At 43.7% G+C, this 13,348-nt stretch overlaps 1 protein-coding gene across 3 annotated transcripts in view; it reads left to right on the plus strand.

Annotated features, from left to right (window-relative positions):
* CHEK2 (checkpoint kinase 2) overlaps window positions 1–13,348 on the plus strand; it is a 76,343-nt gene that overhangs the window by 1,931 nt on the left and 61,064 nt on the right. For 2 of the 3 annotated variants that reach the window (XR_003943767.1, XM_030218233.1), the window contains exon 2: window positions 10,746–10,974. Coding sequence is in view for 2 of the 3 variants with exons in the window: in XM_030218233.1 (XP_030074093.1) it covers window positions 10,746–10,974 (229 nt within the window). In the remaining variant the exon portion in view is untranslated. Of the gene's footprint in view, window positions 1–1,172; window positions 1,237–10,745; window positions 10,975–13,348 lie in introns of those variants that run through there. The other variant, XM_030218234.1, reaches the window with a different exon arrangement.

Here is a 13,348-nt window from a genome sequence, read left to right on the forward strand (position 1 = left end):
AAGAACAGTGTCAATGTGTGCTTGCATTTCAGGTTTCATCTGTACAAGCTCACAAGAGTTGCACTTGCTGCAAAACCCTTATGCACATGTGTTAGGCACATGCCTCTCCTTGCTTTCGGTTTGTAACCACACATTAATTACATATCTTTTACTTTGAACGTTGCTTAGCTATTTTTCCGTGCTGTTATTGCACTGGGGTTTTGCTCTGTGGCCTTTAACTTCTGGCTTTGAGTATTGGCCCCTTAACAGCAGCGGGTATTATTTTCAGCGGGCAGGACTAACATTAGTAGGGTGTTTATCCAAAACTATTTTCTGCTCTGGATGCTCAGATCGTATGCAGGATTTTGCTCTGTTTTCAAAGTCTAGACTTTAATGTTGCAGTTCGTGAGCGCTTTAGGGAGGGTAGAACACAACAGGTACGGAAACGAACACATACAAATGTGTCTTCATTTATATAGTTACTGCGTACATTGCAGCTATAGTCGTGAGCTACAATCTTTAGTTCTGAAAACTAAAAATAAGGCCGCTCACTGAATCTATTCCCATGTTACTCAAAGTTACATTTGTACCCCTCGCTTTCCCACTCATGGCAGGCTGAATGCGGCTTACGTGCAGGACGTCAGACTCACAGAAGCAGAAGCCTGCACGGCCTTCTACATGAAATGTTGCTAGTGGAATAGCAACATTCCATGTAGAATCTCCAATAGTAGCAACATTCCATGTAGAATCTCCAATAGTATCTATTTTATTTTTGTTACATTTGTACCCTGCGCTTTCCCACTCATGGCAGGCTCAATGCAACTTACATGGGGCAATGGAGGGTTAAGTGACTTGCCCAGAGTCACAAGGAGCTGCCTGTGCCTGAAGTGGGAATTGAACTCAGTTCCTCAGGACCAAAGTCCACCACCCTAACCACTAGGCCACTCCTCCACTCCACTTTTAAACGTGTACGGTACAATCTTGATTATCCAGTGTAAGCAGTACTGAACCGTTGTCAGATAACTGCATAAACCCCTCAAACAATGTATAAACAAAGGCATAGAGTTCCTGATTTTCAAAAACTGTGCTAAAACGAAGATTTTTAATAGAAATAAACGTGATGATGTCAGATTAGTGAAGGTCGGATAATCAAGACTGTACTGTTTTTCTCCAGACTGGCATATTCCAAGAGCTTGCTTACTTCCAAACTGGTCTTCGGCACTTAATTGCTACTTTTGCCCATCTCTGTCTAGTCTGGTTAGTATCCCATGTTCTTTCCCATGACATTTAATGAAAAAAGTCAGTGTCTCCTATATTAGATGCCTTATTATTTGCAAGCAAACTCTTTTTGTTCCTCTCTGCCTTTGTTGCCGAGTTTAAATTCCAACCCGAGTTTTAGAAAACTGGAATAGGGAAGGGAAATGGAATTTGATATACCGCCTTTCTGAGGTTTTTGCACATTTCCCTGCAATACATCCAGCTGCAAGCTATGCCAAAACATTTCACAGGACCCAACAGTCATTCACAAAGGAAAAATATTCAACATAAAGGAATCTTTTACATGCTCATCTTCCAATGTGGTATATATCATTCAGTGTAAGAAATGTAACGAAGGATGCTATATTGGAGAAACAGGCCAGATGCTTAAGACAAGATTCAATCTGCACAGACATCACATGAAAATAGCCGGTGCCAGTCCAGCCCCCCCACCCCCACCCCTGTGGGCCAACACTTTACAAGACCAGAACACGGCACCAGTGATTTCACAGTAAGAATACTGAAAGGTAACTTTAAAACAATACAAGAACGTAAGACCTTTGAAATAAGAATGATTGAATATTTTGACACCCAACAGACAGGACTTAATAAGGATCTGGGTTTTCTAACCCATTATAAACCATAAAGTTGTATTTCCCTGTTTATTACCCTCCTCTCACCTACCAACACCCATCCTGTTAGAATATCAATGAAATGCTTTGATATCCCCATGCATACCCCCACCCTCCCACTCTGTCAGATTGTCAAAGTAATGCTTTGATGTTTCTCTTGTATATACTATCTGCTAACACATTTGCTTATTTCCGATCTGACGAAGAAGGGCAACCTTCGAAAGCTAATCAAGAAATGTATTAAGTTATGTCCAATAAAAAAGGTATCCTCTTATTTTCTTTTCCACGTTTTATTTTGTTTGATTTCTATTGCAACTACATTCAAAGCGGTTTACATATATTCAGGTACTTATTTTGTACCAGGGGCAATGGAGGATTAAGTGACTTGCCCAGAGTCACAAGGAGCTGCTTCCTGCAATTAGTAAAAGGCCTGGAACCCTGCAGTTCAGCACCAACTCTATGCTAAAGCTTTGGCCTAATGAAAATACACACACTGTAGGCTCTTGCACTGTATAGAGCTGAGTTGTAGCCTACTGTGTAACAGCTTTCATAAATGTCAAGAAAAGATTTCTTTTCCCATTTTTTTGTCTGTGGGAAAATGTTAGTGTACCACATCCTTTATTTCATAATTTTATTTGTCATCGGTGATTTCTGTTTCCTCCCATGTGGAGGAGTAGCCTAATGGTTAGAGCAGCAAGCTGAGAATCGGGGAAGCTCAATTTAAATCCCACTATGGTGCTTATTTTCAAAATCCACTAAATCTCAATATGCGGTGTGGATGTCTATCAAAAATTCAAAAATATAGGGCAAATCCACTAAGTATGAAATAACAACAATCGGGGAAAAGCCTCAAAGAGCTTGGGGACTGTGTAGAAAGTCTCCTCAAGCTAAACGGACAAAAAAAATGTCCTCTCCATCATTGGCAAAAACCCTGAGGCTACAGCGATGAAAGAATTTAAAGCTGAAGCCAAAATACTTTATTTAAATTTTTGTTTTTTTTTCATTGATAAATCAATCTTCAGTACAATAAGCGTTGCCCTGAGCTCAGGGCAGCTTCTGAGGGATTGCACAGCGTGAGCAGGATCAAGAACATTGAACACTAAACAGAGATAAGTGAACCTTATTGTACAGCGCTGCGTAACCCTAGTAGCGCTCTAGAAATGTTTAGTAGTAGTAACCTGTTATACATGCATTTGTTCTTCTGGATTCATAGTGCAACACTTATTGTAGTGAAGATTGATTTATCAATGAAAAAAACCATAAATTTAAAAGTATTTTGGCTTCAGCTTTAAATATTTTCATCGCTGTAGCCTCAGGGTTTTTGCCAATGATGGAGAGGACATTTTTTTGTCCGTTTAGCTTGAGGAGACTTTCTACACAGTCCCCAAGCTCTTTTGAGGCTTTTCCCTGATTGCTTATTTTCATAACACACGTCTCAAAGTGGCCAGAAAAAGTCCATCTGCTGAAAAGTCTAAATTGCAATTTTTGAAAAAAACGCAAACTTAGGTTGTGTTTCACTGGAGGTTGTCCAGATAGTAAGAGGGCGTGTTTTATATGGGGCTAGGGCAGGTCCAGAATTAGGATGTCTTTCAACAATAGTGGAACAGGAAAAAAACATCTAAGTTACAAAAAGGTTCTCTGGCTGACCACTGGAGATACTACAGTGACCCTTCCTTAATTCCCAAGCCGATGCTGTCCCCCTCCCACCCCCATGAGACGTGAAACTAAAAATGGGATACCAGGGCAAGCAGGTCCCAGGAGTAGCCTAATGGTAAGTGTGGTGGACTGTGAACAAGGGGATCCAGGTCCAAATCCCACTCTGCCTAGTACATTTGTGGTGGAAATTATGAGCCTTCCAAAACTACCAAATTATCTACTGCAAATATAGGAGGCACCTGCAGGATGGAATGTGATTGTAATGGTGTACAGTAGGTTTTTATTCTGTTCCTGGAGGATCCATAATACAAAAGGGTATCCCTAACCACATCCTCTCCAACAGACATTACACAATGTGATACCTGCAAGTGAGCCTTCTCTGGAGTAGCCCCCACACTCTGGAATTCATTCTTTGATAGGCTTCCCTTAACACAAGGGTGGAGTGGAGGAGTGGCCTAGTGGTTAGAGTGGTGGACTTTGGTCCTGGGGAACTGGGTTTGATTCCCACTTCAGGCACAGGCAGCTCCTTGTGACTCTGGGCAAGTCACTTAACCCTCCATTGCCCCATGTAAGCCGCATTGAGCCTGCCATGATTGGGAAAGCGCAGGGTACAAATGTAACAAAAATAAAATAGATATTTTTGGAGATTCTACATGGAATGTTGCTATTCCACTAGCAACATTCCATGTAGAAGGCTGCGCAGGCTTCTGTTTCTGTGAGTCTGACGTCCTGCAGGACGTCAGACTCACAGAAGCACAAGCCTGCGTGGCCACATTGGTGATCTGCAAGGGCCGATGTTGCTAGTGGAATAGCAACATTCCATGTAGAATGTCAAATAGTAGCAACAGTGGAGGAGTGGCCTAGTGGTTAGGGTGGTGGACTTTGGTCCTGGGGAACTGAGTTCGATTCCCACTTCAGGCACAGGCAGCTCCTTGTGACTCTGGGCAAGTCACTTAACCTTCCATTGCCTCAGGTACAAATAAGTACCTGTATACAATATGTAAGCCGTATTGAACTCTGTTGCTCCCCAGTATCTCTCCACACTCGTCCTTCCCTACACCCCTTCCCGTGCACTCCGCTCCATGGATAAATCCTTCTTATCTGTTCCCTTCTCCACTACTGCCAGCTCCAGACTTCGCGCCTTCTGTCTCGCTGCACCCTACGCCTGGAATAAACTTCCTGAGCCCCTACGTCTTGCCCCATCCTTGGCCACCTTTAAATCTAGACTGAAAACCCACCTCTTTAACATTGCTTTTGACTCGTAACCACTTGTAACCACTCGCCTCCACCTACCCTCCTCTCTTCCTTCCCGTTCACATTAATTGATTTGATTTGCTTACTTTATTTATTTTTTGTCTATTAGATTGTAAGCTCTTTGAGCAGGGACTGTCTTTCTTCTATGTTTGTACAGCGCTGCGTATGCCTTGTAGCGCTATAGAAATGCTAAAATAGTAGAAAGTGCGGGGTACAAATGTAACAAAAATAAGACTATCTCTACTTCAGGGAGCAGGTGAAAGCTTGGCTCTTCAACCAGGCCTTTAATGAAAGAAGTAAAACTTGTTAATCTCAACTCACATACTGCAGCAGGGCATGTTTATCCACTTCTACTCTAGCTGAGATAACATTTTATCATCTCTCTGACCTCATGTGCAACTTCCTTTAAATTAGTCACCTTATTTTCTAACAGCTCTTACTCTCTTACCTATCTATATGATCTTTCTTTGCTTATACCCTACGCTGTCTATTAAAATGTTCTATTACGTACTGTGTTGACATTGTAAGTAGTGTACTATGCCATTGTTGGACATTTTTACTGCTGTAATTGTCTATTGTTTGTTTGATTTATTCTTACTGTACATTGCCTTGAGTGAATTCTTTCAAAAAGGCTGTAAATAAATCCTAATAAATAAAATAAAGGAATTATGGTGGAAATTGTACCTGGGTGCGGTTGTTTAAAGTCCACTGCACTGACCACTAGGCTGCCCATCTGATCTGCAGGGATGTCTCAAAATGTTGCCAGAAAGACGCTCTTGTGCCTGGGTTTTTTAAAAATGTTTATAAATAGTCTTTTTGCACAATCATTGAGCCATTGAAACCCAGACATTTTTCCTCTTCAAAAATGGCTCTAAGATGGACCTTTTTGATGTAATGAGCTAAACATCCCAATTCTGCCTTGGACATTTTTTCAAAAATACTTCTCTTAAGGGCTTTTTGTGATCTCTGGGAAAGTCACTTAGCTTTCCATTGCCTCGGGTACAAAATTAAATTATAAGCCCTTTGAGGACAGGAAAATACCTAATGTACTTGAATGTAACTTGCCTTGAGCTATAACTGAAAAAAGCATTAGCTGAATTCCAGAATCCGTTCCCTTTTTGTGTAGCTGTTTTACTCTGAGTGGTTTAGTTGTACGGCCACATTTTTTTAGTGTTCCATAACAAATGTGTTAATTGGGTGTTCCCTGAAATATGCATATGAAATTAAAAAGGTTCTTATATTTGGGAGGGGGTGTTAAAAAATTTAAGCGGGGTGATAAACCGCCTGCTTCTGTGCAAACCTGATAGTTCTTACCCTCCAAGATTTGCATCCATAGTCCAACAGAATCGGGTTTTGCTTTGATTATGATTATTGCCCAGGAGGAAAAAAATACCTGCAAAGACTTGCATCTGCTTTTCTGCGAGTACATTTTCTCTCAGAAATAACAAGCATGGATTTGAAAATGTCATCTATATAGGCAGTTTCAGCCAAAACATGCCCTCTGGAATCTGCAATGAAGGTGAACACTTTTCAAAAAGCCTGCTTCTGTGCGTAAACCACTCATTTTACCCACAGAAATGTATTCATCATTCTGACAGGACGACTGAGATTTGTTTTTGGATGAGAGGCTGTGCTTTGTTAATACAATTGGACTTAACAGCTTTTGACTTGACCATAATCTTCTAATTAATCAGTTGGATAGTATAGGTTTAGTGGGGGAAAGTACTTAACTGCTACAAAGATTTTTTTTTTTTTTTTTTAATGGAAAACCAGAATTGCAAGATGGGTCAGGTTTGTCAAAGACTTTGCAATCAAAGTATGGTGTCCTCGAGGTCTCCTTTATCATCTATATTTGTTTAATATGTTTGCCATAGGGGAATGATTTTGACCTCCTGAGGATTGTAACACTCCATTTATGATGATGTACAAATCTTTAATAGGGGGTTTAGAAGAGGCTTAATATTGGAGAGGTGTTTTACTGTCATTGAGGATTGGAATATAAGGACATAAGTGTTGCAATACTGGGACAGTGGCCAATCCAAGTACCTGTCAAGATCTCAAAAGAGTAAAACAGAATTTGTACTACTTATCCTAGGAATAAGCAGTGGATTTTCCTAAGTCCAGCTTAATAATAGCTTATGGACTTTTCGTTTAGGAAATTTTCCAAGTCTGTTTTAAAACCCTGTTAAGCTAACTGATTTTTATCACATTTTCTGGAACAAATTCTAGAGTTTAATTACATGTTGAGTGAATAAATATTTTCTCCAATTTGTTTTAAATCTACTAAGTAGTTTCACTGAGTAGTAAATTTGTTGTTCTGTTTTAATCTTAAAATTAACCCTGACAAAAGTAAGGTTTTCCCTGATGCTAATTTTTCCTTGGGAGGTAACTCATTCCTCTGTCATTTGTCTGTAGCTTTGGAATGTTAATTGACTCTCATTTATCTGTGAAAAGGCAGATTTCTGAAGTAGCACATAGTTTAATATGTCAAATCATTCCTTGTCATCAAGCAGATGAAGCCATTACGTATGGGTTGTGTCCATCAACCAGCAGGGGGAGATAGAGTGCCTCATGGCCAGCTAGCTCCACTGCCTCTTCAGTATTCTCTATCTCCCCAAGCAGGGTGGCTGCAGCTTCTTCAAGCTCCATCAAAAATCTGCCTGGGGGTGGCTCCTGGCTTGCCAGTTGTTAGCCGGAGTGTTAGAGGCTATAGCAGCTTCACTTTGAAGTCACATAGGTCAGCCCTTTCCCTGCCTTACCCATGCCCCCGTGGATGTGGACATATTAGCTTGCTTTTCCCTGTCCTTTCCCACTCAGTGGATGCAGACACATCGGTTCGCCTTTCCCTGCCTTTCCCACTTATCTGAGCCTCCGGAGTGTTTTTATTTACCTCTTTTGCCTCTGCTTTCCTCACAGCGTTAAAAATAAATAAATAAATAATTAAAGTCGCATCACGCTTTAGCGCAGCGATCTTGGAAAAGAGGTTTTTTTCTTGAGATTCTTCTGCAGGACCGGAGCTGTGATACTCGGTCTAGTGAGGTAAGTGTTTTCTGACTCCTCCGGGGTGGGCCCGCGATCGGGATGTTTTTGTTGCGAACCGCCATTTTTGAATTTTACCGCCGTTTTCGGTGATGGCTGCGGAGACTGTAAAGCGCTGTTCTAAATGTGGCAAGCGCAAATCAGCAGCGGGGCTCTGTAATTCGTGCTGTACAGACGGTAGAGCCAGTCCGAGCACGGCGAGCGGCGCTCTGAGCTGGCAGCAGACGCCATTTTGGATTTTCCACATGGCGCGGCCTCTGTTGCGACGGAGAGCCCTGAATCTGGGGGGGGGTCCTCTGAGTGAGGCTAATAATAGAGCTGATAGCCCTGGCCAGGATCCGGGCAATCAGGGAGCGGTTTTCTCCCCTGATTTTGTTTTAATGCTACATAGGGCATACGTGCTTAAAATATCTCTTCCACAGGGATCTTCGGACCCTCTGCCTACCCCCCCTGGTGGATCCTGGCCTTTTGGAGTTGGCTTTGCCTGTTTCTTATCCTCCTGATAAACGCAGAAGGGATAATTCCCCTTCTGAGTGTGGCGCACCCACCTTCCCCCCCCCCCCCCCCCAGTGGTCGGGCTATGAGGATTCTGAGGGGTCTGGCAGAACTTCTTGGGCTGAGGAGCCAGAGTTGGGTGCAGAATTGCTACAGGAGCTTGATGATCCGTCTGCGGTGAGGATTTTCCACCGCGAGGAGCTGCCAGCGCTTCAGATGCCTTACAAGCCCTCTCGATTGAAGATCCTGGGAGTGGCACAGCCTCCTCGGTTAATCCAAGGATGGCTAGTACCAGAAAGCCTGCTCGAGCCTTTCCTTTGCATGACTCCATCCAAGAGCTTATTTCGGCTCAATGGGCTGACCCTGAGGGACCTTTGAAGGTTGCCAGGGCTATGGGGCAATTATACCCTCTGAGTGAGGAACATGTTTTGGGAGGATGAGTTTATTCCCTCCAGGAGGATGCAATTATTCCCTCCGTTTATACAAAGTGGAGGACTAGTTTATTCCATCCAGGAGGATGAGTTCATTCCCTCCTTTTTTGAGTTCATGCCCTTGTTAAGGGGCCATCGTTCGCTGTGAGGAAAGTTCATGTTATTCCCATTGCGGTTTGCCATACTGCTTTGGAAGTTTCAAATACTGAAGAGGCAGTGGAGCTAGCTGGCCATGAGGCACTGAGAAAAGTTGAGTGCTCTCTATCTCCCCCTGCTGGTTGATGGACACAACCCATACGTAATGGCTTCATCTGCTATGACTAAAGGAAAGAAAATTATCATGGTAAGAACCTAATTTTCCTTTGTCACTGTGAGGGTTTTCTGTTTATTAGCTTGTCTTTTGGGTCTATAAACAGAATTCCTAAGAGAAATATGAAGAAGACTGTTTTAAGAATCCATTGTATGGGAGTTTCAGCATATCTCAACAAAGGAACTGAATAAGCATTTAATTTTGTTTGCAGAAAGGAGATATTGATGGATATGCCAGAATCAGAAACAGACCTGGGTAGGCTTATGAAAGTAGAAACTGCAGCCCAATTGGTTGACAGATACTAGCTATTGTTATGATGCTGGGTCCAGGCGTTATGTATACCTTTCTTATTTTACCAAGTGGTCACTTAATTTCGTCTGGGAACCTTAACCTCCCTAGCGTGTCTTCACTTAACATTCAATATTGAGGCAACTGAAATATCCACTATAATTATTTATTTATTTATTTATTTATTTTATTTGTAGCATTTGTATCCCACATTTTCCCACCGATTTGCAGGCTCAATGTGGCTTACATTATGCCGTAGAGGCGATCGCCATTCCGGGTTGAAGATTTCAAATGGTATTACATTAAAGCAGATACATACATGGTAAAGTAGAGTACATTATGGTATTGCATAGAGCAGTGATGGTGAACCTATGGCACGCTTGCCAGAGAGGGCACTCAGAGCCCTCTCTGTTGGCACTTGCGCTGTCGCCTCACCCACCAGAAGTTCATTCCCTCCTCCCTTTGAGTTCCAGGCCCCCTCCCTCCGAATTTTTAAAGTCATCTATTTTACCTCATCGGGGTTAGGGCGGCAGCAGCATGCAGACTCTGTGCTTAGTTCCGTTTTTCTTTCTCTCTCAGCTCTGGTCCCGCCCTCATTTCCTGTTTCCACAAGGGCGGGGCCAGAGCTGAGAGAGAGAAGGGAAGACGGAACTAAGCACCGAGCCGAGCCTGCAAGCTTTTTACCGCTGCTGCAGCCCTAACCCCGATGAGGTAAGATAGATGACTTTTAAAATTTGGAGAGAGGGGCCCTGGAACTCGGGGACAGTGGGATGAGGGGGAGGGGGGAATGCACCACCTGTTAAATTGCCCTGTTGGCACTTTGCGATAAATAATTAGATTTTGGGTTGCTGTTTGGGCACTCGGTCTCTGAAAGGTTCGCCATCACTGGCATAGAGGTTCCTGAGTGATAGAGTAAGTTATAACATATATTGGATAGTCGACTGTAGGGAGTTCATTTTCAGCATAAGGGGTAAAGTGGTAGTGCATATTGCGTAACTTTCGCTAGTATCAGTGAAGTTAACTAGTCAAGTGAAGAGAGTTCGGTTTTGTCTAGATGATGTAGAGTCTGATTGTTTCGTATCTACGATGGATCGTTATGGTATGCCTCCTTGAACAGGTCAGTTTTCAGTAGCTTTCGGAAGGTCGTGCATTGTTCTTACTTTGCCAAATTATTAGCTTCCCTAATTTCTGTTAACATTTCATCATCTATCCGTGCTTGCCAGGTAAGATGGAAGTATACCTCTGCCTCTGTTCTTTCCCTTCACACATGGAATTTGTATCCGTAAATATTCCATGGTTAAACCTTAGTCATATGGTAGGAAAACATCGTTGGTAGTGCATTTATGCATGTAGGAACTCATCACTTCTACTTATTGTAGCGGTTTTTTTGTTGTTGTTTTTAAGATGTCTCGAGAGACAGGAGGTGAATCCCAGCAGTCTCAGAGTGGTTCCAGTTCATCCAGTGGTCCCCAGTCGTCTTCCAGCCAGTCATCCTCTTCGGCTTCAGGGACCCTGAGTTCTTTGGATACTGTGCAGGTGCAGGACCTTCCGTCCATTCCTGAGGATCTAGAAATAGAGGAGCCCCAACCCTGGGGTCGTCTCTGGGCACTTGGGCTGGGATTTACAAATCATGGTTTGTAACTTTTACCCTTATTTTATTATTCTGATTAACAGGGTTAGAAATAGCTACTCTTATTTACTTATTTATTTGTAGCATTTGTATCCCACATTTCCCCACTGATTCGCAGGCTCAATGTGGCTTACATTTGCCGTCATGGCGATTGCCATTTCCAGGTAGCAGGGTTACAAAAGGTGTTGCATTAAAGTACATACATACATGTAAGAGAAGAATACGTTATGGTAATGCATATTTGTTCTTAAGTGAAAGATTGGATTGTGACATTATTGAGCCCTCAGAGAGAAATTTAAAGAATTTGGAAGCATAACTTAAAAAGAACTACTTTGAGCAGTTGAACATGTGTATAGGTAAAGTATTGGACAGGAAAAGTCAGTAGGATAAAAATAACTTTTTTTTTTTTAAATTTACTGGTGGAGGCAGGGATAGTGCTGGGCAGACTTATACAGTCTGTGCCAGAGCCGGTGGTGGGAGGCGGCGCGGGTGGTTGGGGGGCGGGGATAGTGCTGGGCAGACATACGGTCTGTGCCCTGAAAAAGACAGCCACAAATCAAGGTAAGGTATACACAAAAAGTGGCACATATGAGTTTATCTTGTTGGGCAGACTGGATGGACCATGCAGGTCTTTTTCTGCCGTCATCTACTATGTTACTACCCCGTTTCCCTGAAAGTAAGACATCCCCCGAAAATAAGACCTAGTAGAGGTTTTCCTGAATTGGTAGATATAAGGCCTCCCCCGAAAGTAAGACCTAGCAAATTTTTGTGCGGGGTGCGGGCAGGCGCGTGCGTGTGGGCGGGCGATCGGCGCTGTGGGTCTGGTCTCCCGTCCCCTCCCCTTCCTTACCATGTTCCCTGGTGGTCTAGTGACGTCTTCGGGGCAGGAAAGAGCCCCCTCTTTCCTGCCCGGAGCGCTGCCTCCCCTGTCTATAATCCTCCTCGGTCTGGCTGGGGATTCAAAATGGCCGCCGAGAGTTGAACTCTCGCGAGGCCGCTTCAACTCTCGGTGGCCATTTTGAATCCCCAGCCAGATCGAGGAGGATGCAGCAGGCAAGGGCAGCAGCGCGCCAGGCAGGAAAGAGGGGGCTTTTTCCTGCCCCGAAGAGAAGACGCTACTAGACCACCAGGGCTAGATAGTAAGTGAGGGGGGGGGGGGGTATGTGAGAGGGGGGGAGGGGAATAGGGGCGGAAAGAGGACCCGAAGGGGGCATGGCGGGGCATGAGGCGTGGCGGGGTAGGGGGCGTGACATGTGTCCTCTTTTTCAGAGGACACAAAATGGTAACCCTACTGAAGAGGCCAAAGATCTTCTATTATGTAAGAGGGTTGCCCTGGTCTCGGGGTGGTGCATAGCCAGCTCACATCCCAAGACCCCCACAAAACACTTCTGTTTCTGATTTTTCTCCCCATTTTGCTCTTATCGTAGTATTCAGAACAGGCTTGGGTGGGGGGGGGGGGGGGGCAGAAAAAGGGATTTCCCTTCAGGGCCATGGCATAGAAATTCACTCAAAGGCAGAAGTGAGGAGCTCCAACTCATTTACCGAACTTGAATGCAAAACGTTACAGTTCTGAGGCAGTCTTTCAGTCCTGAGATAACGAAAATACTATACTATCTGCGTATATGATCCTTCTAGCAATAATAATCTTTTGGGATAACTGGTCTTCCAGGTTCTGGGGCAAACCAATTTCCTTCCGTATTGAGGTTCATGAGGATGAAAGGTCTTCTGAGTCTGAAGTAAACCTGTCCCATTTTGGTTCCACACACGTCGTCTCCTTCCTGATATCCATTTCCGCCGAGACTCTTCTTAAGAGAAATCTTGTATACTGTATCTCCAGCCCAGCTCCTAAGTGAGGCTTCTTTCCTCCAAGCGGCCACTTCACTCCTATCAAACAGCAGGCAGAGGGGGGTGGGTAAAACCTCTAGCCTGTCAGTCACGTCACACTGGACACAGACTAGAAAAGTCGAGGAATCTTCACTTGGGTGTAAAATAAGGGAAGGCCCATTGGCTGGCCCCTGCACAATTTGCTGCTCCTAACATATACACACAGCCGCCACCACCACTTACTAAGGGTCTCTGATCTATAAAGAGGTAGGCCATATCCAGAGGTGGCCGGTTCAAATCCCACTGCTGCTCCTTGTGATCTTGGGCAAGTCACTTAACCCTCAATTGCCTCAGGTACAAACTTAGATTGTGAGCCCTCCTGGGACAGAGAAATATCCAGAGTACCTGAATGTAACTCACCTTGAGCTACTACTGAAAAAGGTGTGAGCAAAATCTAAATAAATAAATTATACCAGAAGTGGGCTGCTGTAACTAGATGATCTACACCTCCTCTTTACTCTGCTTTGGAATGGTCCTGAGGGCAGGGATCCTT

This window comes from Microcaecilia unicolor, chromosome 11 (genome assembly GCF_901765095.1).
Source record: "Microcaecilia unicolor chromosome 11, aMicUni1.1, whole genome shotgun sequence".
NCBI classification, from domain to species: domain Eukaryota; kingdom Metazoa; phylum Chordata; class Amphibia; order Gymnophiona; family Siphonopidae; genus Microcaecilia; species Microcaecilia unicolor.